Here is a 22,584-nt window from a genome sequence, read left to right as displayed (position 1 = left end):
GATATTTTAAACCTATATAAACAGAGGAAGGTGTAGTAGGCCATCAAGAAATCTTCATTCGTATTCTACTTTTGATAGTGTAGAATATTATATAAAATACCAAAATATGTAGAGCCATACGAAATGTAATTTCTCGTGTCAAAAAAACAAAACAATGTCATCCCAAATACTATTTCTCACTATACCGAATCGAATAAAATTGTATAGCACACTTTATGTAGTGTTAAAGTTAATACTTAAAAAATATTTATTTTCATTATTGAAAATTTTCAATTATGAACATAACTATAACAATCCTGGGCTAATATGTACAATTGTTTAAAAAATAGTTTGTCTTTATCCGGATTAAATTTCTATCGCTATTTTCATGTATCGGAGGGTGAGCTATTGTTTTCCTAATTATATTGTCATACATATGTAATAAAACAAAACAGTAAAATACAAATTTATTTACTTATTATATTATTATCTATGTATTGAACAGATATGTTGTACTCAGAATATTATATACAAAACTTTCATTCACAATATGTAGCAATATAACAGTTTTGAACAAATAAAATCTGGATGAATTATTATTCACATCCTCATCTGTAATTTCAAATTATCATCTTATCTCATTGTTTTTTATAAACTAAATATACTTTCTTTCTTTATACATGATATAAAATTAAAAAATGTAATTACGAATAAGATGTTTTTTTGACAGAACGGTAGAAAATAGTTACAAAAATGCTCGAAAACGGTAAACTTACCGGTTAATGTTACCTATGGTAGCGACCATGGCGGCTCGTCTCTGAAACAGTGGGAATTACCCCTATTCTAATTATTTGGTTGGCAATAATTGTGGTAATTTATTAGAATAGGTTAGGTTAGGTTAGATTAGAACGTGCGTCCCCACTGTTTCAGAAACGAGCCGCCATGTTCGCTACCATAGATAACATTAACCAAATTACCTGCTAACCAAATAATGAAAAAAAAAAAAAAAATTTGTCGCCGTAGTGCGACTCGAACGCCAGCCATAGACAATCCGACACATTAACTCTAATTTAGAGCATAGCTCGAGGACCAGTACATCTATCGACTCTGGTTACTTGGTACTTCGCCGGAACGGAAAAGAGAAAAAGCGAGTTCTGTTCCGTTTCCTATTGTTCTCTTCCGGTAAGCGTCCGCAATTCGATGCGACTAATGAGACGTGCGCACACATTTCGGTCTCGCGATACGACGTAAGAGAAACGCGCATGCGTTCTCCGTACCTGCAGTTTAAAACATGGCGCCTCTCGTCTACCATCGAAAGCGTGCTTTGAAAGAGTATCCGTGTGCGAAATTCTTAAAAAAAGAAACGAAGGAAGCGCATTTTCGAAATTTTAGGTAAGTTTTAAATATGTATTGTACTTAAAGAAGTTCAGGCCGGTTTATACGTCTCCGGAACGGAAGGGAGAAGAGAGAACGACGCCGAATAGGTTCATTACGCCATTACTAGTCGCGTCGCGCATTACTTGGACGTACTTCCGTCCTAAATCGGTAGCCCACAATCCTCTGCGCCTTTAACACCGATATTTAAAATCGCAACGATTAGAGAGTAGAATTTATATTCGACGAATTGTTTATTTAGCGTAAGTTAATCAAATCCGAACAGATTAAAACCTGCCTAAAATGTTTGGGATAACCTTCCTTAATTTATTTCATAAGTTCATAATAATTTTCGTTCTTTTGTCCGTTAATTACTTCGACTCAAAGCACGCTTTCGATTGTACCGAGAGGCGCCATATTTTAAACTTGGTGCTTTGCGCGTATCCCCCTCGTTTTCTCTCACGAAACGTTAGTCTTGCGCGTCTTACATCTAAATTCGCAAGATTTAAATTATGCTAAAAGAACGTCGTAAAAGAGAATTTAAGAGTGAAACAAATACACCTGGGGGAAGATAAATTATATATTTTCTATAGTTTTATGTAGTCTGTCTACGGAAAGAATCGACTCGATATCAACGTCACGCGTTATGTCGTCGATTAAACCAATCGGCACGTTTCCTAATGACGTCGTCACTTCTCGCTTAATATGTCGGCCAATATGAATTTTATTCCATTTTCTCTCACTAGATGGCAGAACGACTTTTCCGTCAATTATGTTAATATTTTATAGCATTCGTTAACCGTAATGAATCGTGCGTTTATCGGCGAACTTCCTCGTGTTCCAATACCGGAACATGAAATTTCCGTAACACCGTTTATAATGGCGGTGACGTGTTTAATAAATGAGGAAGAAAGCGAAAGTAACTCGCCACAACTAAGCGATGAATGGCCGACGCTCATTGGTTTAATACCCAAGTCGATTCTTTCCGTAGACAAACTAAATAAACAGTTAATCCTCCCGTTTATAAGTTCTATATAATACTCCATCATTTGAATATTGCACTGTTATTTCTATATACAGTGGTGCCTCATATAACGTACTTAATCCGTTCCAGGTGCACGTCCGTTATACGAAACGCATTTTCCCATAGAAATACATGTTAAAACATCTAATTCGTTCCGCAGCCTAAAATAACCGTACTGTATCATAAAAAAATAGACATGGGGCGCGTTCTTTTATTCCTCCGCGTAACTCTGCGCGAGCGACATCCGTTTAAAAATTTCTGCGAAACGCGTTCCTAAATTCCGGTAGGAGTGCGCACCGTCGAACGGCAAAAACGGCCACTTGTAGCAGTAGTTTACGGTGGAATACAACATGGCGTCCTCCATGGCTCAGATAGTTTCGTTTCCGGGTCCATTATGTAGTTTTATGAATGAAAATTTAGAAATTGTGAAAGCGCGAGTTAGTGCACGCGGTGATGTAAGTGTCTTTACGAATTTTTTTCGAATGGTAGCCGCCATTATAATTTTTTTCGTGGCTATTTTGAATGCTCTTTCAACAAATAATCCATTTTATGGTTAAATTTTACAATTGAGACCCTTCTTTTGCCTTTAAAAGCTCATATTTTAGAATTATAGATTCCTCCATCACGATACTATCGATAGTGCGAGCGCGGCCATCTTTCTTTCTTTCACCGTCGTTCCTAAATGCTTACAAACAGCAGCGCAATCCCGTAGTAGCGGAGACGCAGAGCGACTGCTATTAAAGAACGCACCCATGGAGCAGTCACCAATTATGCCGGAAAGTCCGTTGCTCGAGTCACGTAACGGCCAAACAGAAAGTCCGTTGTTCGCAGCGTTGGTTGTTCGAGGCGTACGTTATACGAGGCACCACTGTATTTATTAATTGATGAAATCGAGTAATAATTAAATAGCCTATATTGTAAGCACAGGAAGATGAAATTAGAGACCCCTCCGCTCCCGAATACGTCACTTTTATCCCGATTTTAATTAAGACGATCGACTAAACGAGATTGTTTACAAAACAAAACGGCTTTCCGGTTCCGGGTATCGACGAGTAGCCATTTTTGTTTCTATACAAAATGCTTACGTTGCTGGATAGCAAAGACAAGCCCGGGTTTGAAAGATTTTTATTTAAATACGGCAAAAGCTGGACCCAATTTCGTTGGTTTTAATTAATACAGCATTTACTAAATTGCCGTGACGTTTCTCGGTTACGCGAGATTAAAGGAGCCGACGGCGTATCGGGACTACTCGTTACATTACGACACGAATTCTTTATCGAGAATTTTTCTCTCTCCGTTCTGGCAAAGTCCGGACCGGTTTTTAATCAAATCCGAATACGAGCGAACTGCGGTTCGTCGAAGGGCGCAGTGAATTGTGGGCTATCCACCGGGAGAACGGAAGTACGTCGCCATCCATGCGCGAAGTGTCGCGCACTAACCTATTTTCTGTCGTCTTCCGTTGTCGGGAAGTATATATTGGCGTTAACTTACGTTTCAACGATTCGATTTTCCGGCGACTTAACGTCATAAATTATAATTACGGTTGGACCCCGCCACGCTCGGTTTCAGGTCTACGCTACTAGAAATCCGAAAGAAGGTAAATGGCGCATCAAATCCTGGCTATTTTTATACGGCATTACGCCGTTTATTGTTAATATAGTGTTTATTTGCCTTATTTATAAAAAAAAAATGTGGTGCGTAATTAATGGGGTTGGCTACTTTACGCTAAGGATCTTGTATTGTCGCGTGTCACGGGATCCTACCGTAATTTATTCTGGAACAGAATTTCGCTAATCCGAACGTCGTTCGATTAAAAGTGTATAAACAATAATCTTTAATTGCATTGTCTACGCGTAAAGAGCCGGATTAATCGGCATTTAAATATATCGTGGGTTCGGTTTCGAATCTGCGCCATTACGATTCGTTTACGAACTTTTTTTTTTAATTACGAATCAAATTTTGTTATTAAATTCTTAAAAAGTGTTTTTGTTTTTAATCTTCAATGGCATTTTAAAATATACTGTCGTACATACACACAATTAAATTCGTGTGTCCATTTCACCCGGCATCGTTTTCTTTCTCAATAAATAAACAACGGAATAACGGAAGCAGCCATTTTGTTTTTCGGAGATGATTTCTCTTGCTAGCAAACGATTGTCTTTTTAAAATTTGCAATCGCTTTTCTCGTTCGCTTTCGCTATTCGCTCGGCGTGAGTTTTAACCTTAATAGAGAGGTTGAGGCGCACGTATTTAGCCCAAAACGTGAACTGCGGACGGACGAGCGCTGCCATCTGGCAATTCTAGACGGTCGATATTAGTGTTCGCAACGTCTGGAATGGCGAGTAGAAGATCGGCTTAAACTTCATTTTCTTTGTGTTTGGGGTTAAAATTATGACGTATTTTATTAAATAAACGATTATTTAAGCATTTGGGAATAATAATGTAAAGAAACAAATAATTTCTGGATTAAAATCGTCTAATTATTCAATTTTTCAGCGAGTGATGCGAAGGGCCTATAGAATTTACATATATTTGCCTTCTTAATAACTTATCTTAAGGAAGGTTTGTTCTTCCACGGCATATCAACGGCGTAATACGTTTTTAAATTTCCTGAATATTAATTTTTCGAGCTGCTTTCGAATTTACATAAGCCACTACTTCCCTGGACAAAAGTATGAAGTAAGTCCTATCTCCGATCGTACGGTAGGAGACGCGACGATAATTAAAAATAATTATTTAGTGTTATTAAACATCCTATAAATACTTCTGTTTTATTTACCTTTGTTGGTAACCCTCGATGTTAAATGTATCCGCCATTTTTTCAACAAATTTCCCGTGAGTCTGCGCGACGTTCACTGAGTCACGTGATGTCGCCGCGAGGTTTTTTACTTGGACTTAAAACGTTAAACGTGTACTTCTGCTTACCGTACAAGTTTAACGTTTGTACTTGCGCCTCAAACTCTCTAAATAATCGACACGGCGCGAACGGAATCGGTTTAATTCGCTTTCGAACACAAGCTTAATTAAATCAATTTTGACGTCATAAAGCTTACGCCGTTGCGTTACGTAACACATCAATTATTATTATTTATTTTTTTAAAGAAATTGATCATTTAATTCAAATAAACCGATTTTACAATGGTTTTTCGAAAATAAGCAAAAATATAATTTTACTAGCAGATGAGCCCGGCGTTACTCGGGCAGTAAGTAACTGTAGCGAAGAATAACATTATTATTAGATTATAGCCAATCTTACCCGTTTCCACTGGGTGCAAGAACTATGATAACCTTACTTGAATACAATCATTAAATTCTAAAATCTAAGAAAACTTGTTTGGAACATTAGCGAAGTTGAGGCCGAAGTTTTAAACCCGAAAACGTGTACGTCGGACGTTGAGCGCCGCTTTCCCGTAAGCCTAGAAGTTAACAATGGCGTTTGGAAAGTCAGTGGAATCAAGCTCGACGTTCCAAACGCCATTGTCAAACTTCTGGGCTTACAGGAAAGCCGCGCTCAACGTCCGACGTACACGTTTTCGCGTTTAAAACTTCGGCCTCAACTTCGCTGTTATATTTCGAATTTGAACGAATTCAAATTCGTTTATTTTGGATTTATTGTTTTTGGGTTACCCGAACAGTGGAAATGATTAATATATTTATTAATTTCCAAAATGTATGCTATATGTGCCACTATTTAGTTTCCTTCTTTATTACTTAGTTTTATTTAGTATAAAGTGTAACTCTCGCCTCCTTTTCCCTGGGAGAGTTGAATTTCCAAAAATCCCTTCTTACTGTGCATTCTCACGGCATACCCTACTAAAACGGAGTTAAGAATGAAAAAATCGCATCTAAAATAGTACAGTAGAAGCTGTTTCTTAAGATAAGACTTAATCCTAATCCGGGGGGATTTCGAAAAATCCCATGTACCCTGTGTACCAAATTTCAACTTTCAACTCCTAACCGTTTGGGCTCTGCGCTTATTATTATTATCATCATCAATCCATCTCGATTATAAGATTTAAAGTTTAATGTCGAGTGCCACCGCTCCAGGGATATGCGACCCGTCCAGATTCAATCCACGTCCCCAGCCGGGCAGGTAGAGAAATCCTTAGGAATTTTTCGGGGGCGTAAGATTTTCAAGCAGTGTTGCCAACCTTCCGTCGAGAAACCCTAAATACTTGCTCCCAGGCATATTACAGAATGTTTTTTGACAATCCACAGAAACGGAAATTTTCACGGTCCAACAAAGCATCGTGTTAACGAAGCGAAGTTGCGATTCGCGTGACTTTCGGAATTGCCTACTCGTCGCCGGAATTCCACTAACCAATCGGGCGACTTTCTATTTCTCCCCCGAATTTCCCCGTCTGGCTTATTTTTTCCTAAATTTAGGGGACAATCCCTAAGTTGGCATCGCGTTAATGTGGGATAATTCCCCTCCAAACGCCCTCCGGAAGTATAATCCCATCTCTGAGGTTCGATGGCGGAGGAAAGTGGCCAGGTGGTGTAAATGGTGTCCCGGGCCTATTCCTGCCAGTGGCATAATATCGAGCCAGAGTGGAGATTGCCGAATCTGTCCACTGCGCTCGACCCTGCGCCAGGGAAAATGTGCGCGGAGAAATTCTCTCACGATAAGACCCAACATGGCAGGGCCCCATTTGCCAAAACTCCAGGTTTGGCCGAGGCTGGCGAGTTATGCCACGATGCCATTTTGCAGTGTGACATCATATCATCCGATATCCACGTGGAGAGTAGACTGCCAAATAAAATTTTTTTGAATTGCGCACTCGTAGTCTGTAAGCGATTGTATTTTGATAGCCGTGTAGGATGGCACGAGCCAACTTACCCCTTTTTGAGCGCCATTACGGGTATATTGAAAAATGGAATGAACTATTTCATTTGCCAGGCCTGTAAACGCCTGGCTATAAATTAAGCGATCTTTTTGTGTAATAATCCATATATGTGTAATTAATGTACAGTACAATTTGTACACACAAAGTGCTTAATATTTTGGAAGATTTCTAAAAATTACGGTCCGATATAGCACCCTGTCAAATACTGCCATTTGGATCCAGTGCTGATGTATACTGGTGAACAATAGATATTAACAGCCGAACTCCGTCTTGTGTGTAGACACTGTGCTTCGGTTCAACGTTCCCTCTAAGCTGTGGGGTCGCGCACGAGAATTTATGCACTGCACAGGCGAGCATGTCACAGACGGAGTGAGAAATCAGTGCACATGATTATTGATATGCATATTTCGATTAAATACAGTACATTAAATCACTGACAAAAGATAATATTTTGTATGGAAATATGTTTGGCTGTTGTATAGATTACTCCCTATGGAATTGCGGGACTTTGAGTATATATCTGAACTCGGGACCGAGACGAGTTCAACAATACCCTACTTTTGGACCAGAGACCAAAAATGAGAAAGTTATCATATTTACGATTTCTTGCCTTTCACAATGCATTCTACGCCATTTTAGAGTTCTCCACTAGGTGGCGTTCGACTGTTCGTGCTCCTGACGGACTCCTCTCGGAGGGGAGCCGCCAGCAGGCTGTCCAGTGTTTAACGTTACTAGTTATAGATTCGTGGTAATTCTTGAACAAAAGAAAAATAAGGAAACATACTGAACTACAAGCAGCGCCACCTAGTGGAAAACTAAAATGGCATAGAATACATTGTGAAAGGCAAGAAATTATAAATATGATAACACTCATTTTTGGTCTCCGGTCCAAAAGTAGGGTACTGTTGAACTCGTCTCGGTCCTCTGAGTTCAGATATATACTCAGTCCCAAAATTCCACAGATAGTAATCTATACAACTTTCGTATGTTTTAAAATGAATTTTAATCTTTACTTTATAATTAATTATTTTAGTTTTTAAAGGGAAAAAATCAAGATTGTCTATGTATCTGCTCAGTAAAATTTGTTTGCTAAGAGAAGTACAGTGCATGTTCCACTCAGCTACAAAAAATTAGAGGGAACATTGCTTCGGTTCAGCGCCCCAATCCATTTAATGCCAATTTCGGAAATGAACGAATGATTGAATGCAAACTTCGATTTAGCGCAACCAAATTAAAAGCCGGTAAATATGTTGCAAAAATTGTATAAGTTGTAATGCTATTAGAATCAAATATGGCGTCCAACTGACAAACTGCACAATCATTCTTAAGTACATACATCTTGTTCTTTAACAATAATAGAGCTCCAGATAATTGTATTGTACTAGTGGCATATTATTTAATATTTCGTTAGACGTGGGTATCTGAGAGGAGTCCTCCATTTTGAATTTGAAAAATGTTCTGTCTGTTAGAACAGGTTTGTAACGTCCTCTATTTTACACCAATTTGTACTATTATAAAGCACTCAGCAAATCATTATAGATATACGTACTTAACACCTTACACTTGCCGAGAAAAAATATATTTATTTGCAACAAACACGCAAACGTTTTCAGCCTGATTCACAGGCCATCTTCAGGCTTGGAATACATTTGAAATTAAAATTCCATCCATGGAATACAAAAATTCAAATTCAAAATTAAATAAGGTACAATCAAAATAAAATATTGAATAACTAACATAAAGCAAAAAATAACAAAAAATATATAAAAATGTAACAAATGAATACGTAAGCATTAATAAATGCAAATTTCTAAGACATACAATAAAACCACTATATTGATTGGTTAGAGCCCTTATTAAACTTCTTAACCATAAACTTCCATGCAGAGGGAAGACTATCTGCGTCCCTCGCATTAAGACAGCCTTCTTGTAATCTACTTCTAAAAATCTGCAACTTTTCCGCTGTCAAGGCTAATGATGGAGACGATAAAGGATTTATGATGGCCGCCTGATTCCATTTGACCGTAGCTCCTGGCGCTTGCGCCATTTGGGACAAAACTGTTGCATTAGACCCCTTTCTGATATCATAACCATGCTCCTTGATTCTAATTCCTAAACTTCTAGTGGTTACTCCGATGTAATCTTTTTTAACGCCCAATTGCATGTTTTCATACGGAATTTTATAAACTCCTGCTTTCTCTTCTGCCTTTATAACATCTTTATCATTCCTGAGGATTTTGTATAAATTAGGGGCCCTTTTTATAAGCATCCTCGAACTTTTTCTGTGTGCTATTTCTTTCATGACTGTATTCATACTTTCATTATATGTAAACTTTACAAACTTATTGGGAGCATTCTTAAAACATCTTTTCTTGATGTTGTTTTCATATTTCTTAATTATTCCTAGAATTGTACTTTTTTGGTAACCTAGGGTCCTGGCTACACTTATTATTCTATTTATTTCTTTCGTCCTGTCTTGTACTCTTTCGCAATACAAAAAGGCTCTTCTTATTAAAGCTCTGAAAGCTGCAATTTTATATTTATACGGATCCTTGGATTGGGAGGGAATATACAATGGGCTGTGGAATGTTTTGCAACATATTTACCGGCTTTTAATTTGGTTGCGCTAAATCGAAGTTTGCATTCAATCATTAATGAATACGTAAGCATTTATTAATGCTTACGTATTCATTTGTTACATTTTTATATATTTTTTGTTATTTTTTGCTTTATGTTAGTTATTCAATATTTTATTTTGATTGTACCTTATTTAATTTTGAATTTGAATTTTTGTATTCCATGGATGGAATTTTAATTTCAAATGTATTCCAAGCCTGAAGATGGCCTGTGAATCAGGCTGAAAACGTTTGCGTGTTTGTTGCAAATAAATATATTTTTCTCGGCAAGTGTAAGGTGTTAAGTACGTATATCACCAATTTGTACTCCATAATTTTTCATTTGGCAAACTTAATCAAACATTATCCTCGTTGTTAGGTGCATCATGTGCCACACAGAAGGAAACATGCCTCACAACTTATTTTTCTAGTCATTCTTATGATTTACTTTCGACCGCCATTTTGAAAAGTTAGCAATAAATGAAATTGCTTTTAATATATAAGATTCAACAGCCGAACAGTCAAGGTGGAAACTTACCACTCTGGGAGACCCGGGTTCAAATCTGGACAGGTCGATAAATCCCCAGAAATGTTTCAGGGGTGGTCCATACGGATATGTCAGCCCCGTCTCTCATCACCCATCTGCCCCATTGTGGGCCTGGCCAAACCTATAATGGGCTTGCTAATGGAGGCCCTCTTAGTGCCCATAGGGTGGAAAGAGTTTTTAATATATATATAAGATCTCTTGCAATGCAGAATCTTAAATATATATAAGATTAATTGGGACCTCCCGAGAATTGAGAGTAGCTTTGAACTTCTATTAAGAGGCATTCAAAATGCAATATAATTATTTATTTTGTCTAATTTTGTTTTCCCCTTATAATATACAAAAAATTCCGTAGAATGAACAATTTTCGACAAAGCCTAAATATTACTTTTCTCGACATCGATAGGGCCTCACATTTACTAGAGCCTCAATCCAAACAGGCCATCCGCAATAATTCCTAGATGAAGGATTATTTACGCAGTGGATGTTATCTCGTGGGCCTCCAAAATGTGATTTAGGTAGGTTTATTGCTTAGATCTTGTAGGCTCGAGTACATATGGGGCCCAAAAATGAATTTCAGTCAATTCATTCTCTCACGGCACATACTGTTACGTAACTATCGTGGCAAGTGTAGCTCGATTACTACGTATGCCCTGTACAATATATGCCTGGCTCGGTAGAAAAAATTAGCATGAAAGTGAGCCATATAGTAATTGCTAATGAGGTCCCTCATTCCCATACCGATCACAGTAACTAAAAAGAGATGAATGATTTAGGGTGAATATTTTAACAGAGAGGCACAAACAAAAAGAGAATCAACAAATATTTATTTTATTCTCGAAGAGACGTTGCTTGCAAACACAAAATTTGCAAGCTAAACAAAAAAAATGAAGGAAACAGATACAATAGGATAATTGTAGTATCTTTAAAAAATATAAAAATACCTACATCGGCACGTAGTCGATAAAAAACGTTTCAACAGAAACATCTCACCTTATAAGTATCTTGCATTAAAAATGGGTCTGTCAAGAGGGGTCCTTTCCCACTATATCTGTTTCCCCTATCGAAGCTGTATATGGGCCACGGGCGACACTCGCGAACGTCTATTGTCGACGATGGACCGATCACAGAATTCTGGAGATTCTAATCCCAAAAAACAAAGTCTGGTTTTTTCTGGAGATGCTAAATCAAAACTCGCTGATCTCCACAATGAAAAATTATCACACACCAACAAAACTTTCTCCTCTATCCGAGAGAAAGGGTATCTTTTGTTTTTTGTTTTTTTAAATTGTTTCCAATTAGCGTGTTAAGTGGAAAGGGCGGTTAACATCCTTCGCTCCTCCTCCGACAGATCTAATCCATTCTTTAGAGTCCTTCGCACTGAGGGGGATGGAAAAAGTAAGAATTTGTGTTAGTGAGAATACGATGCATTCAAGTAAAACAATGCAAAATGCCTATTGTAAGTTATAAAGCCATCAGAGAGCCTGGGACATTGTTGCATGGAGGATGGCCATCACCATTAGACAATGTAAAAGATGCTCCGCATTGTCGAATGAGGTGGCCATACTCTGTGCACCAATGTGCCTCATCTTCTAAAAGAGATTACCATAAAGTTAGTTAGAAAACCCTGATGTAGCGTTAATGGGTTTTTGTAGGAGGATTTATTTTTTAAAGAGGTTACATATGGTTATTTGGAATCTTGGCTAAGAAATGGGAGTAAAGTACTCACGTGACTTCCTGTCTCCATAGCGCGCCTTCTTCCTACTTCGAGGTTCATTTCTGGCGGAGGGAGCGGTGGCCGTTTTGACCAAAGTTTCTAAAATTTCGTCGTCTCCGTCTGTCAGATTCTCATCTTTGGTCGGAATGGAATTGCGTCCCAGACTGCCGCCCGGACCTGCCAAAAAAAAATCCAATGAGTCTATTTGTAAAGCATAATTGTAATGTTTTGGGTAATATTTTTTTTACATTCTAATGAGAAATTAACCGGTTAATATAACGAAAATTATTGTACTTTGTTTTAAACAAATGTGGAAAAGACTGACCCGGCGACACTTTAGGACGACCCCTGATGCCTGGCACGGTTCCCCATTTTTGGAATTTCTGATCCTCTCCATCCATGTTGCCGTTTCCCAGCAGCTGCCGTAATTCGTGATCTGCCTGCTGTTCCTTTGTTCGAAATCTTTCGGTCTAAAGTATTAAAAAAAGAAGAAAAATTAAGTTATGCACAATGCTTTCAATTAATTTTTAGTTCTAAAATCAGCTAGTAGGTAAACAGAGTTTTGGGTACAGTTTGGACATACACTGCTGGCCATTAAAATTGCCATACCATGAAAGTGGCATGCAACAAATGTGAAATTTACATGAAAGGTACAACAAGGTGCTCTGTATCTCAAGATTACTTATCAATTTAATCATGTCTCCCATTATACCATATGTGTGCAATAAACCCGATTCTGCTATTTGCTTTTCTTATTGGTGTGGCAATTCTAATGGCCAGCAGTGTAGAAATTCAATAAACTGATATTTTAATAGTAATTTTTCATTAATTTCTATTTTCAAATCTATACAGATACTTTTGTAACAAACGTCCATATAGTGCTATCTTAAATAGCCCTTGTCTAGTGTCTATGAATACTTGCAAACAATCTTAATTGTGAACATTAAGCAAGCTATAAATTATCCTGTTGTATATATGAATTACATTAGTAAATGTACACTGTTTTGCATTATGTATCAAGTTGTAACCACTGGACTGCACGACTTTCGAATGCTAAAACTTGTGTGTAGACCTTGTTATTACATACAATTCTTTCTGCACATATAATTCTTATTTCAGATACTTTTAGGGAGGCCTGATGTCTGGATTTTAGACACTACGTCCTCGTTTGGCAATACTTTGACCCAAACTTTAGTTTGTTCACCTTGGTGCTTAAGTGATAAAAAGTACTTGAACAAAACAGTATTAAGTTCAATTTCAAACATTGGAGATTGATTACTTAAAAGAGTTAATATAATTATGTCATTTATCATTGTATAGAGCTGAAATTATGATTAATAATACTGTAAATATGATTATCCCATAATATAATCAATTTCAAAATATAATGGGTGGACTGAAGACTGATTTAGTCTTTTTTTCCAAAATGCAGTTTTATGCTGTCCATCAGAGGAAAGAACATTTTCATGCATTGCGTATCTTTTATATTAGGTTACTAGATAGATAAAATATTATGATTTATGGGATAAGAAGTGAGCGGAGCATATGTAGGCTGTCTGCAGTTCATTGGATTCTGTTTAAGTGGTCCGTAGATTGCCAATTATAGTTGTTTTGGGTCTAAACAAAAGGTTTAGACCCAAAATAAAGTTATTATAGAATACAACTAGCGTAATAAAAAACAAGTTATTTCATGTTCGTTACTTCTACGAACTTACGTCGGTGATCATTTTCCCTCTTGTTTTATTTCTTTCTCTGTGATTGGCTTTTTTCTCTAACTGTTGCAAAACTCGTTCTCTAGTCGTTCTATATTCCAGTGCAAATTCGCTGATGGTCTTGCATATCTGCTGAACTTTCATGTCCTGAATAATATGAGATGGGCAACCCAAAAATACTAAGAATTTCTGAAATCTGGAAACATAATTAAAGTCATATTTAGAAATTAACAATTTTAAAATATTAAGTATTTTATGTAATGTAATAATGAAGGATACCTATTTACTATTCTTCTATGTATAACACTAAGTACAATAATTCTTTCTGCACAGTCTGCTAAAAATTCTGACATTCTGTAAAGTTTAAATAAAAAATATTTAAAAAATTTTAATGGAGTTAAAATATAATTTTCCAAAAAGAAAAGATGATATAAGTGATAAATATCAATTATTAATTACTAGCAGATAAGCCCGGCGTTGCTCGGGCAAAAAGTAACAATAGCGAAGATTAAGATTATTACATTATAGCCAATCTTACCCGTTTTCACAGAATGCAAGAATTAGGTCCCCCTGTTTCCAGACTAATTAGAGAGTTTTTGGATGGGTCTAAAAATATGTTCGATTTCCCACAAAAATGCAAAAATCCGCATCTGCGCCTGTAAATCTTGCACGTTGCTTTATCTTAACACTTCCATTCTTAAGGAATATCTTTTTTCATCCACCAATGTTTACAGCTCTTTTGTTTGCTTCAGAATTCTTTTCTTTAAATTTTTGTGATGCTTCTCTTATTTTATTTTTTTGTCCAGCGCCCATTTTTGTGCCGTAAATCTTGCATGTCGCTTTCTCTTGTTTTCCATTGTTAACAACCTCTCCCATGCAGGGGGAAATCTTGAAAAAATCCCTTCTTAGTGTACATTCTCATGTTGTACCCTAACTGTACCAAATTTCAACTTTCAACTCCTAACTGTTTGGGCTCTGCGATTATTATCATTATTATTATTATCATCATCAACCCATCTCGATTATATATATATATATATAGATAAGCTCTGTGTATTTGTTCAATGAAGTGCATATTATTGAGACTTTGCTGAAATGAAAACTAATTATAAGAATATATAAAGTAAACATACTGTCAGATGGAGTTATTAAAAGGATTTTAATGCTGTCTGAGTCCATTTACTTTATATATTCTTATATTGCAACATTTGGTGTAACATTTAACTTAGTAAAATTAATTATATGAACTAATTTTAGCTCATAATTTTCCAGCCCATCCAATTGTCAAGTAAGCTTAGCAGATTCAGACTTCTGCATGGCTGATTGATTTTACCCCTCAGTAAAACTGATCCGAGAAGTGTTTACAGTTCCAAACCCGCAATATATACTGTGTAATTTTTTTAATAATAATTATTAGCCTTATTCTTTCTTTCTTTAAGTTTACCTGACTTTCATAGAAGTCGATCCGTCATGTTTGGCAATAACTTTAAGATAGTCCCACGACGCTTTGCATTCATTTTCCATCTTGGTTAAATTACGAGTGACTTCGTCGTAATCGACCTAAATTTTAAATCAATTGTCGGTTGTGAATGAAATTTTACATAAATTTTTAAGTTGCTTATATTAGATTTATTGTTACAAAAATGCAAATTACCTTTGAAGATCTAGTAACGGATCCAATTTCAGAATACAGATCGCTGGATTTTGGATATTTTTCCATAACTATGTGGCAGAGATGATGCAGAAGTGAATGTTTGTGAACTGTATCTTTAACTTCTGGCACTTTTGCCAAGTAATCAATTTGAAAACCTTTCACCTAGAAGCATAAAATGATATGAAATCATTCAAAATAAAACAAATGCTGTTACTTTAGTTGTTAATCAAAATATTGGGTCATTGCAAATAAAATGGCCGTTTTTTAAAATTTGAACTTTCCGGCCTTGTAGTTGAACTTTTTTCCATGCGAACAGTGCTGTATGTTTGCAATTGGGAGAGCACACATATAATATGTGAATTAAAAATGTAATCTCATTTATATTGTGAGTTCCACACGTTTAAGAGTACTTTTTCTGGCAGCATGGAAAAAAGGAAATCGAATAATTTTCTTTTTTCAAGTATAGGCATGGACATAATGCAACCAAGGCAACCCGAAATACCAATAAAACTTTTGGCAAAGGTTCTGTGAGTGAGAAGGCCGTCGGACATTGGTTAAAAAAATTTTGTTTTGGAAATACAAATCTGAAAAATCAGAATTGAAGAACAGAACATTGTTGAATCAAAACATTGCCCGACTATCCAAAAAATCATGGAAAGGTTGAACATACTGACATTATTCGACCGTTTCTCGACATCTAAACATGTTAGGGAAAGTCAAGAAGCTCGACAAATGGGTATCACACAAAATTCTTCCCCGTCCATCTTATTCTTCTGACTTTGTCAACAGATTATCACTTGTTTTATTAATTTGGACAGTTCTTCTCATTCTCATGATTTCTATTGCATTGGGAAAAAGTGTATGAATGTTGGAGACAATTTTGATTAAATATATAAGTTTTAAATTAAATTAATAAACATTCAAAGTCAGAAGTAAAAATCAGCCATTTTGTTTGCAACAAAGTAATATTTAGATTTATAAAGGTTTCCCTTAAATGTCCCTAGTTTTAAACTATTCTGTAAAATCCAATTGTTCATGTGTGTGAATAAAATGCATGTGAAACTCCACGTTTCACATGCATGTGCTCAAAAGGGCTGCTGCTGCTGCTATGTGGTGGCAATCTGGACTGCCACTATTGCACAGTCTAGATTGCCAGGTCCCTATTTCTTGGTTCATCCAATTACCCAAAATTATCTCTTTTAACGTTTTTCTTTGTGGGCATGTGAGGATCATGTGTGTGCTAAAAAAATACCAGACATGAGAGCCCATTATACAAAAATCACCATTAACAGTGTGAATCCTAACGTACTGGCCATGTCAGGGGTATATCTGGAAATATATGGATTTAATGTAGTAATTAACTTTTTCAGATGAACTTTCTATTATCATTGTCTACAGTACTATACTCACATTTCTTTTCCCAAAATTAAAGACATATGAGGGACCCTGTATCATCATCGTCTGGACTAGATCTATCGTGATTCGACCTCATTTTTAAATGAGACTGACTACTTGAATGGATATGAACAGTTAATTATCTATGCATTGTTTATAAATATTTAAAATAAAATACATACATTTATTCTGTTGTCAATTCTCACAGAATTGAAATCATTTTACTAATTTTTTGGCAATCTCTTTCAAATTATTATAGCATGTTACTATAAACAATCTGTCCTCTTATTACTTTAAATGGTTTTTCAGTTGAAATAAACCATATTTTTCATTATGACATCATTTAATAAACAACAACAGACTTCTGTTATGCAAAATGTGGTTTTACTATTCACACATGTATCAAAGAAAATGAGAAATCTTGATTAAAGATAAGTAAGAGGAAAGCCTTTAATTTGAGACAGAGGATAACTGAATTAACTTCAAAGTCATCTTTATAATGAGATTCAAAATTTTTCAGATTCTAAATATTATTGTTCAGCATAGTCTTTACTTCATAAACTTAATGATAATTAACTTTTAACTCGCGTTTGCCGAAAATGATAGCAAATAAAATTTGGAATAGCTTTATTTTTCACAAAGATTATAGCTTAACGGAAATTAAGGGATTTATTAGATTTAAAAGCATGCAATCTTCCTTTGTTGATCATTTGGCTAACTACTCTTCTAACTTGCTGACTAGTCAAAAATGCTTCTAGTCTGACAATTGGATAGTTTACTCAGCCAACTAATAAATACCGAGAAGATTCCTTATATTTAAGTGTGTATCATGTGTTTGTAGAATTAAGTTTGAAGTAGATGTATCTTTTTCTGTTATTGATAATGATTTAGTTATTTTTAAGTTTACCACACATGAAATTTACCTCGACTCCGTTCAGAAAATTTCCTATCGATCTTAAAACTGACAGAATAACCCGAAACGTCTCATTTGATTCTAATTCTCGGATGGCCTGTTTCAAGTCCATTAACGGATCGGCAACTTCCTGAAGCGAAGAGAATAAAAATTATTATTCTAATTTCAAATTATTCTAAAAGTCATAATATTTTTTTACTTTTTCTACTGTTTCGTAATCTAATCTAAATGCCCAGAGACGAAGTCTGGCTTCTAATTCGCTGATCGATGACAATGTTAATAGGAACTGTTCCGCCGAACCCAAGGACACTTCGGGATTTGCCATTTGGGCTTCCGTTATCTTCGTTTTCTCATCTTCCGACGGCATCATGGTTGTCAAAATTTTCTAAAACGTTTAAATATTTTTATTAAATTATTATAATGATTAAAAACAAATTTCTGATACTTAACCAAATTATTAAACAGATGGAAACCGTTTATTATTGTTAGTCACATTGAATAATTATATTATTATTCTTATCTACAATCATTTTACAAATTAAATTTAAAATAATTTTTTAAATAACTCTGTTTTTCAGGCAATAAGAAAACCTTTCTTCATGCCTTCGTGGATTTGACGAGACTCAATTGGACAGAAGAACGAGCCTAACATATCTGGGTGAAACCACATATGAAGAATTTCTGAAGCTTCAGTCAAAACTTGAACCAAACACACAAAGCTGAAAACTAATGTAAACTTAAAAAGAATGAATACTTTCTATTTAGCTACATGCCTACTAAATTACTGTCTGTCTGTAACCGGCACCGAGTATCTTTGGGTACTTAAACACTACATGATCACAATATTTTCTTCTCTAGTATCAAGGCTACAAATTAGCAGATTGCACATTTGTTGCTTCCTAAATGACAATGCTGGAATGAAGATGGTTCCATATTCGTGTAAAGACTGCTATGCAAATTGCACATTCTGATATATAATGATGTATCTATTTGCACATCATTACTCTTATCTATTTGTATATACAGTGGAAAAGTACTAAAGTACACGCTTCATTCGATAAGATGATAATATTTTTATAATCTATAATAATTCATTACTAGTTCTTAAATTGTGCCGGAAATAATTACTGCAGATATTTAATAACAATGGTTTAATCTTCTCGATCAATTGTAACAAAAATGGTGGGTTTTAATAAAATGAAAAAATTTTCTTTCGTTTCATATAGTAATGTTTAATCATATATTACCAAAACATCTATTGAAAAATTAAATCTTGGAATTTCAATTGCATACTCTAATATCTTTGAAGAGATGGAATTGATTTTTATTGATGAATAATATACATTTATCGATTTTCCTATGAGCGTACAAAGGACGTATTCATCAGCCAAAGAAAATCCGTTATGTATATATGTGTGTCCTTTACGAATGTTCAATACACTGAGACTATTTTATAGAATCTATTCGTTCTTAGGCAATATTTTGGCTCATCCCTTGCATACTTTAGGATGAGTAGGTATCAAATAAACAAAAGTCATCTTGTTGCCTCGATAAACACAAATAATGTGCATGCATTACAAATGAGTAGCAATAGTGACTTGTCATAGGTGGCCATTAGGAGGGAAAGTTATTTGTTTATACTTCATTCATTTTTTTGCAACAATGGACTGGTACTGGTAGGCAACTGCCTACCATCCCTAGTGGTAAAACTGGCATTGACAATTTGTAAGTTATAGTATAATATGTACAGTACATAATGATGATATATTACATACATACCACTGTTATAAAGTATTTATACTAAGATATTAAAAATGAAACTATATGTTCTCAGCAATGTTTTAATGATTTTAGAATATAAGAACAAATCATTTCTGTTAAAACTATATTTAAAAATTGATCTTACCTCAATCCCTTCCCTATTCATAATGGTACTGTCCATTTTTAATATTGCAGTTTTGATTGTCCTCGGAGGTGGGAGTTTAGTCATTCCGATGTTGATGGCATTCGATCTTTTCGCATCCAGCACAATTATCTCATTCTTTTTCCCTCCTTCTTGAACTTTCTATTAAAATTTCACAAATCATAAATAATATATATATATATATATATATATAATAAAAAGTATTAGTAATTCTGTTTGTATTATAATTATTATCAGAATAATTAAGACTTTACAAGATCTCTCTGAATAATAGACACACCCAGCATTATTACAGTATGTCATTAATTACATGTACTTTTGGCAACCGCCTCTTTTTTAATTATGCATATTATAGTTTAGGCTTACAACAATGAATTTGTATGCCAGTAATTGCACTAATGTAGACAATGTGATGACCCCCTCTCCCCTGCTGTATATACAAATGATGTACTTTTTACAATTTTTTCCCTTAAGCTGTACACATAATTAATGCATGGCCTCTTCATCTGCATATTTATCTCACTTATGTGAATTTACAATATAATGTTTTGACAATCCCTCACCCAAGATTATATTTATGCTGCAAGTACTTGTGTAACCACGTGACCTCGATCCTCGCTAGGATCCTCAGTCTCTAGCATATCGGTTTACCAGACAATCTAGATGACAGATTAGAGGACTTTTACCATATTTTGAGTCAATTATAAATTTAAAATTCATAATTCTGAATAATCTATTCTGTTGTATTGTATGGAATCTTGTACTTAAATTAGGATGTAGATTCTTATGCTCCAACAAAGCATTAATTGATATCAATATTCATTGATTGATGGCACTTCTTAATGTTTTGACGGGGTGTCGTTTTTCCACGTAATCACCCTCTCTGTCCACACACTTGCACATGCCAGAAAGTTGTTGCACCTTCTCACACCAGTAATGCATGTCTGCTTGCACCTCAGCATCACTGGTGAATTGGTGTCCCTTTGGATGTTCTTTAAGTCTCAGATAAAGGAAAAAGTCATAATTCCTTACCAAGACAATGCTTGTCCTAACACAATTTGACAAATGAAGCTTCTGCTGCAGATCTCAAATTTCATGAGATTTTTTACCATACTTGCCACACACCTAGATCTTCTGTCTTGTGACTTTTTTCTCTTTCTGAAGCTCAGAGAACACCTGAAGGGATGCCGTTACACCGGTGTTGCAGAGGTATGTGCAGACGTGCATCGCTGGTGCTGGGAAAACATCCAATTTCTTTATTGATGGAATGAAACAACTTGTCCAACTGTGCATGTGTGTTCAGACAGAGATGTGTCTACATATGTAGAAAAGTAACAACATCCCTAGTAGAGGATATTCTAAACTTTCAGCAAACATGCAGTTTACATGCACATCTTGCATATTATTAAAGTTATCACGTAGGAGGCAGAACTTTTCAAAATGGCCTCATAAAATAACATCTTTCACACATCTAATTATTTATATGGATATCCACTGTAACACAATATTTACTTTCTGTTCATTTGATACAGACTTCCCACACTATGCAATTTTACTTTTATTGACATACCTTTTAGTCAGTTTATATAATTGCTTAGTGACTGTAATTTCCTGATTACAACTCAAAATGGCACACAATTGGCAAAATTGTCTAGAACCCTGGTCTGCGTTACTTTCAAATTAACTTTAAAACAGTAATGTGCAGGAAATTGTGGTACTTATCTCTATAATCTTGTAAATACACCCGATTGGCACCTTGTGTTGTAAAATAGTAAAGTGAGGCAAGTTTTGCAAATGCATTTTACATGAAATTAATAGGAACAAAAACATACATTACCATGCCTTTACAGTTTACGACCACTTGTGCTTTTGCAACCTCGTGTATTTTTGTTTTATGTAACATATTTTAAGTACTTTAAGAGAAAGCCAAATGGATGAGGCATTTGAATATTGAAAATGCTATGAATGAAGAAACATTAGTGTATTTTGAAGATGTGAATTATCTGTGTATAATTTACAGGCTATAATAACGAAGAATCAGCTTAGTCGTGCACATGTATGCATATAGAATATCCTAAAGTCAGTTAACCAAGATTTACTTTAGAAAACAGTGTCTTAAAATAGGTCTCGGTTAACTGACGGTACGACATACAAGCTGCTGACTTAGAATTGAGTTGTTCACAGGCCAAATCGATTAACTCCATTTGTAAATTCTTAGTATAATCGTCATTATTTTTACATTTTATTGTGTAACTAAATTTATATATTGTTATATTAAATATATAAGTTTAATGTAACAATATATAACAATACATTCTACAATATTTATTTAAATTTAAAGTTTAAAAGGAATTTTTATACTTTTTGTTTTGTAGAGTTAATCAATTTGGCAAGTGAACAGCTCAATTATTGCTCTGTTATAAGATCACTTGCAGGACAATATTGACAGTACTAATGCAGCATGCAAGCGAGTATGAAGTAAATACTATAAAATTAAAATTAATACAAAAAAAATTACATCGACACATCTAATCATCTTTTAATATGTCATTCCATGAGGACATCTATGGCATCTATATTCTAAGACGAATGCACAATAGAAGGAAATACAATATATGTTATGTTGAGAGAAAAAAAGTTACATATTAATCTACAAATGGCTCCTCCATAATCTCTGTGCTGAGATTGTAATGCATTTCCAATGAAAGCATTATCAGAAATAATCTACAGTAGATGATGATAATGCCGAACAAATAAATAATTTACCTATCAAATGCAGAGTTCTTGTCTAGGAGGCTTTTAAGGACTTTGGGCACATGTGCTTCTCAACATTTGGTCTCAAATCCAATACTAATAAAAGCTAAGATTTTGATCTACAGACTT

At 35.2% G+C, this 22,584-nt stretch overlaps 1 protein-coding gene and 1 long non-coding RNA gene across 2 annotated transcripts in view; one reads left to right on the top strand and one right to left on the bottom strand.

Moving 5' to 3' along the window:
• The first annotated feature begins 814 nt into the window (after positions 1-814).
• Positions 815-18,541, top strand: LOC136970067 (uncharacterized). The gene is made up of 2 exons (XR_010879937.1): positions 815-1,371; positions 18,356-18,541. It is a non-coding gene; the product is annotated as an uncharacterized lncRNA (long non-coding RNA).
• LOC136970063 (FH1/FH2 domain-containing protein 3-like) overlaps positions 11,197-22,584 on the bottom strand; it is a 59,715-nt gene continuing 48,327 nt past the window's right edge. The window contains 10 exon segments of the mRNA XM_067264433.1: positions 11,197-11,766; positions 12,116-12,280; positions 12,429-12,573; positions 13,819-14,011; positions 14,095-14,169; positions 15,260-15,375; positions 15,470-15,631; positions 17,788-17,907; positions 17,977-18,162; positions 19,684-19,842. Coding sequence (XP_067120534.1) covers positions 11,693-11,766; positions 12,116-12,280; positions 12,429-12,573; positions 13,819-14,011; positions 14,095-14,169; positions 15,260-15,375; positions 15,470-15,631; positions 17,788-17,907; positions 17,977-18,162; positions 19,684-19,842 — 1,395 coding nt within the window. The 3' untranslated portion in view covers positions 11,197-11,692.

This window comes from Centruroides vittatus, unplaced genomic scaffold (assembly GCF_030686945.1).
Source record: "Centruroides vittatus isolate TY-2023 unplaced genomic scaffold, ASM3068694v2 contig_1891, whole genome shotgun sequence".
NCBI lineage: Eukaryota > Metazoa > Arthropoda > Arachnida > Scorpiones > Buthidae > Centruroides > Centruroides vittatus.
This window is presented reverse-complemented; position numbering and strand designations above follow the sequence as displayed.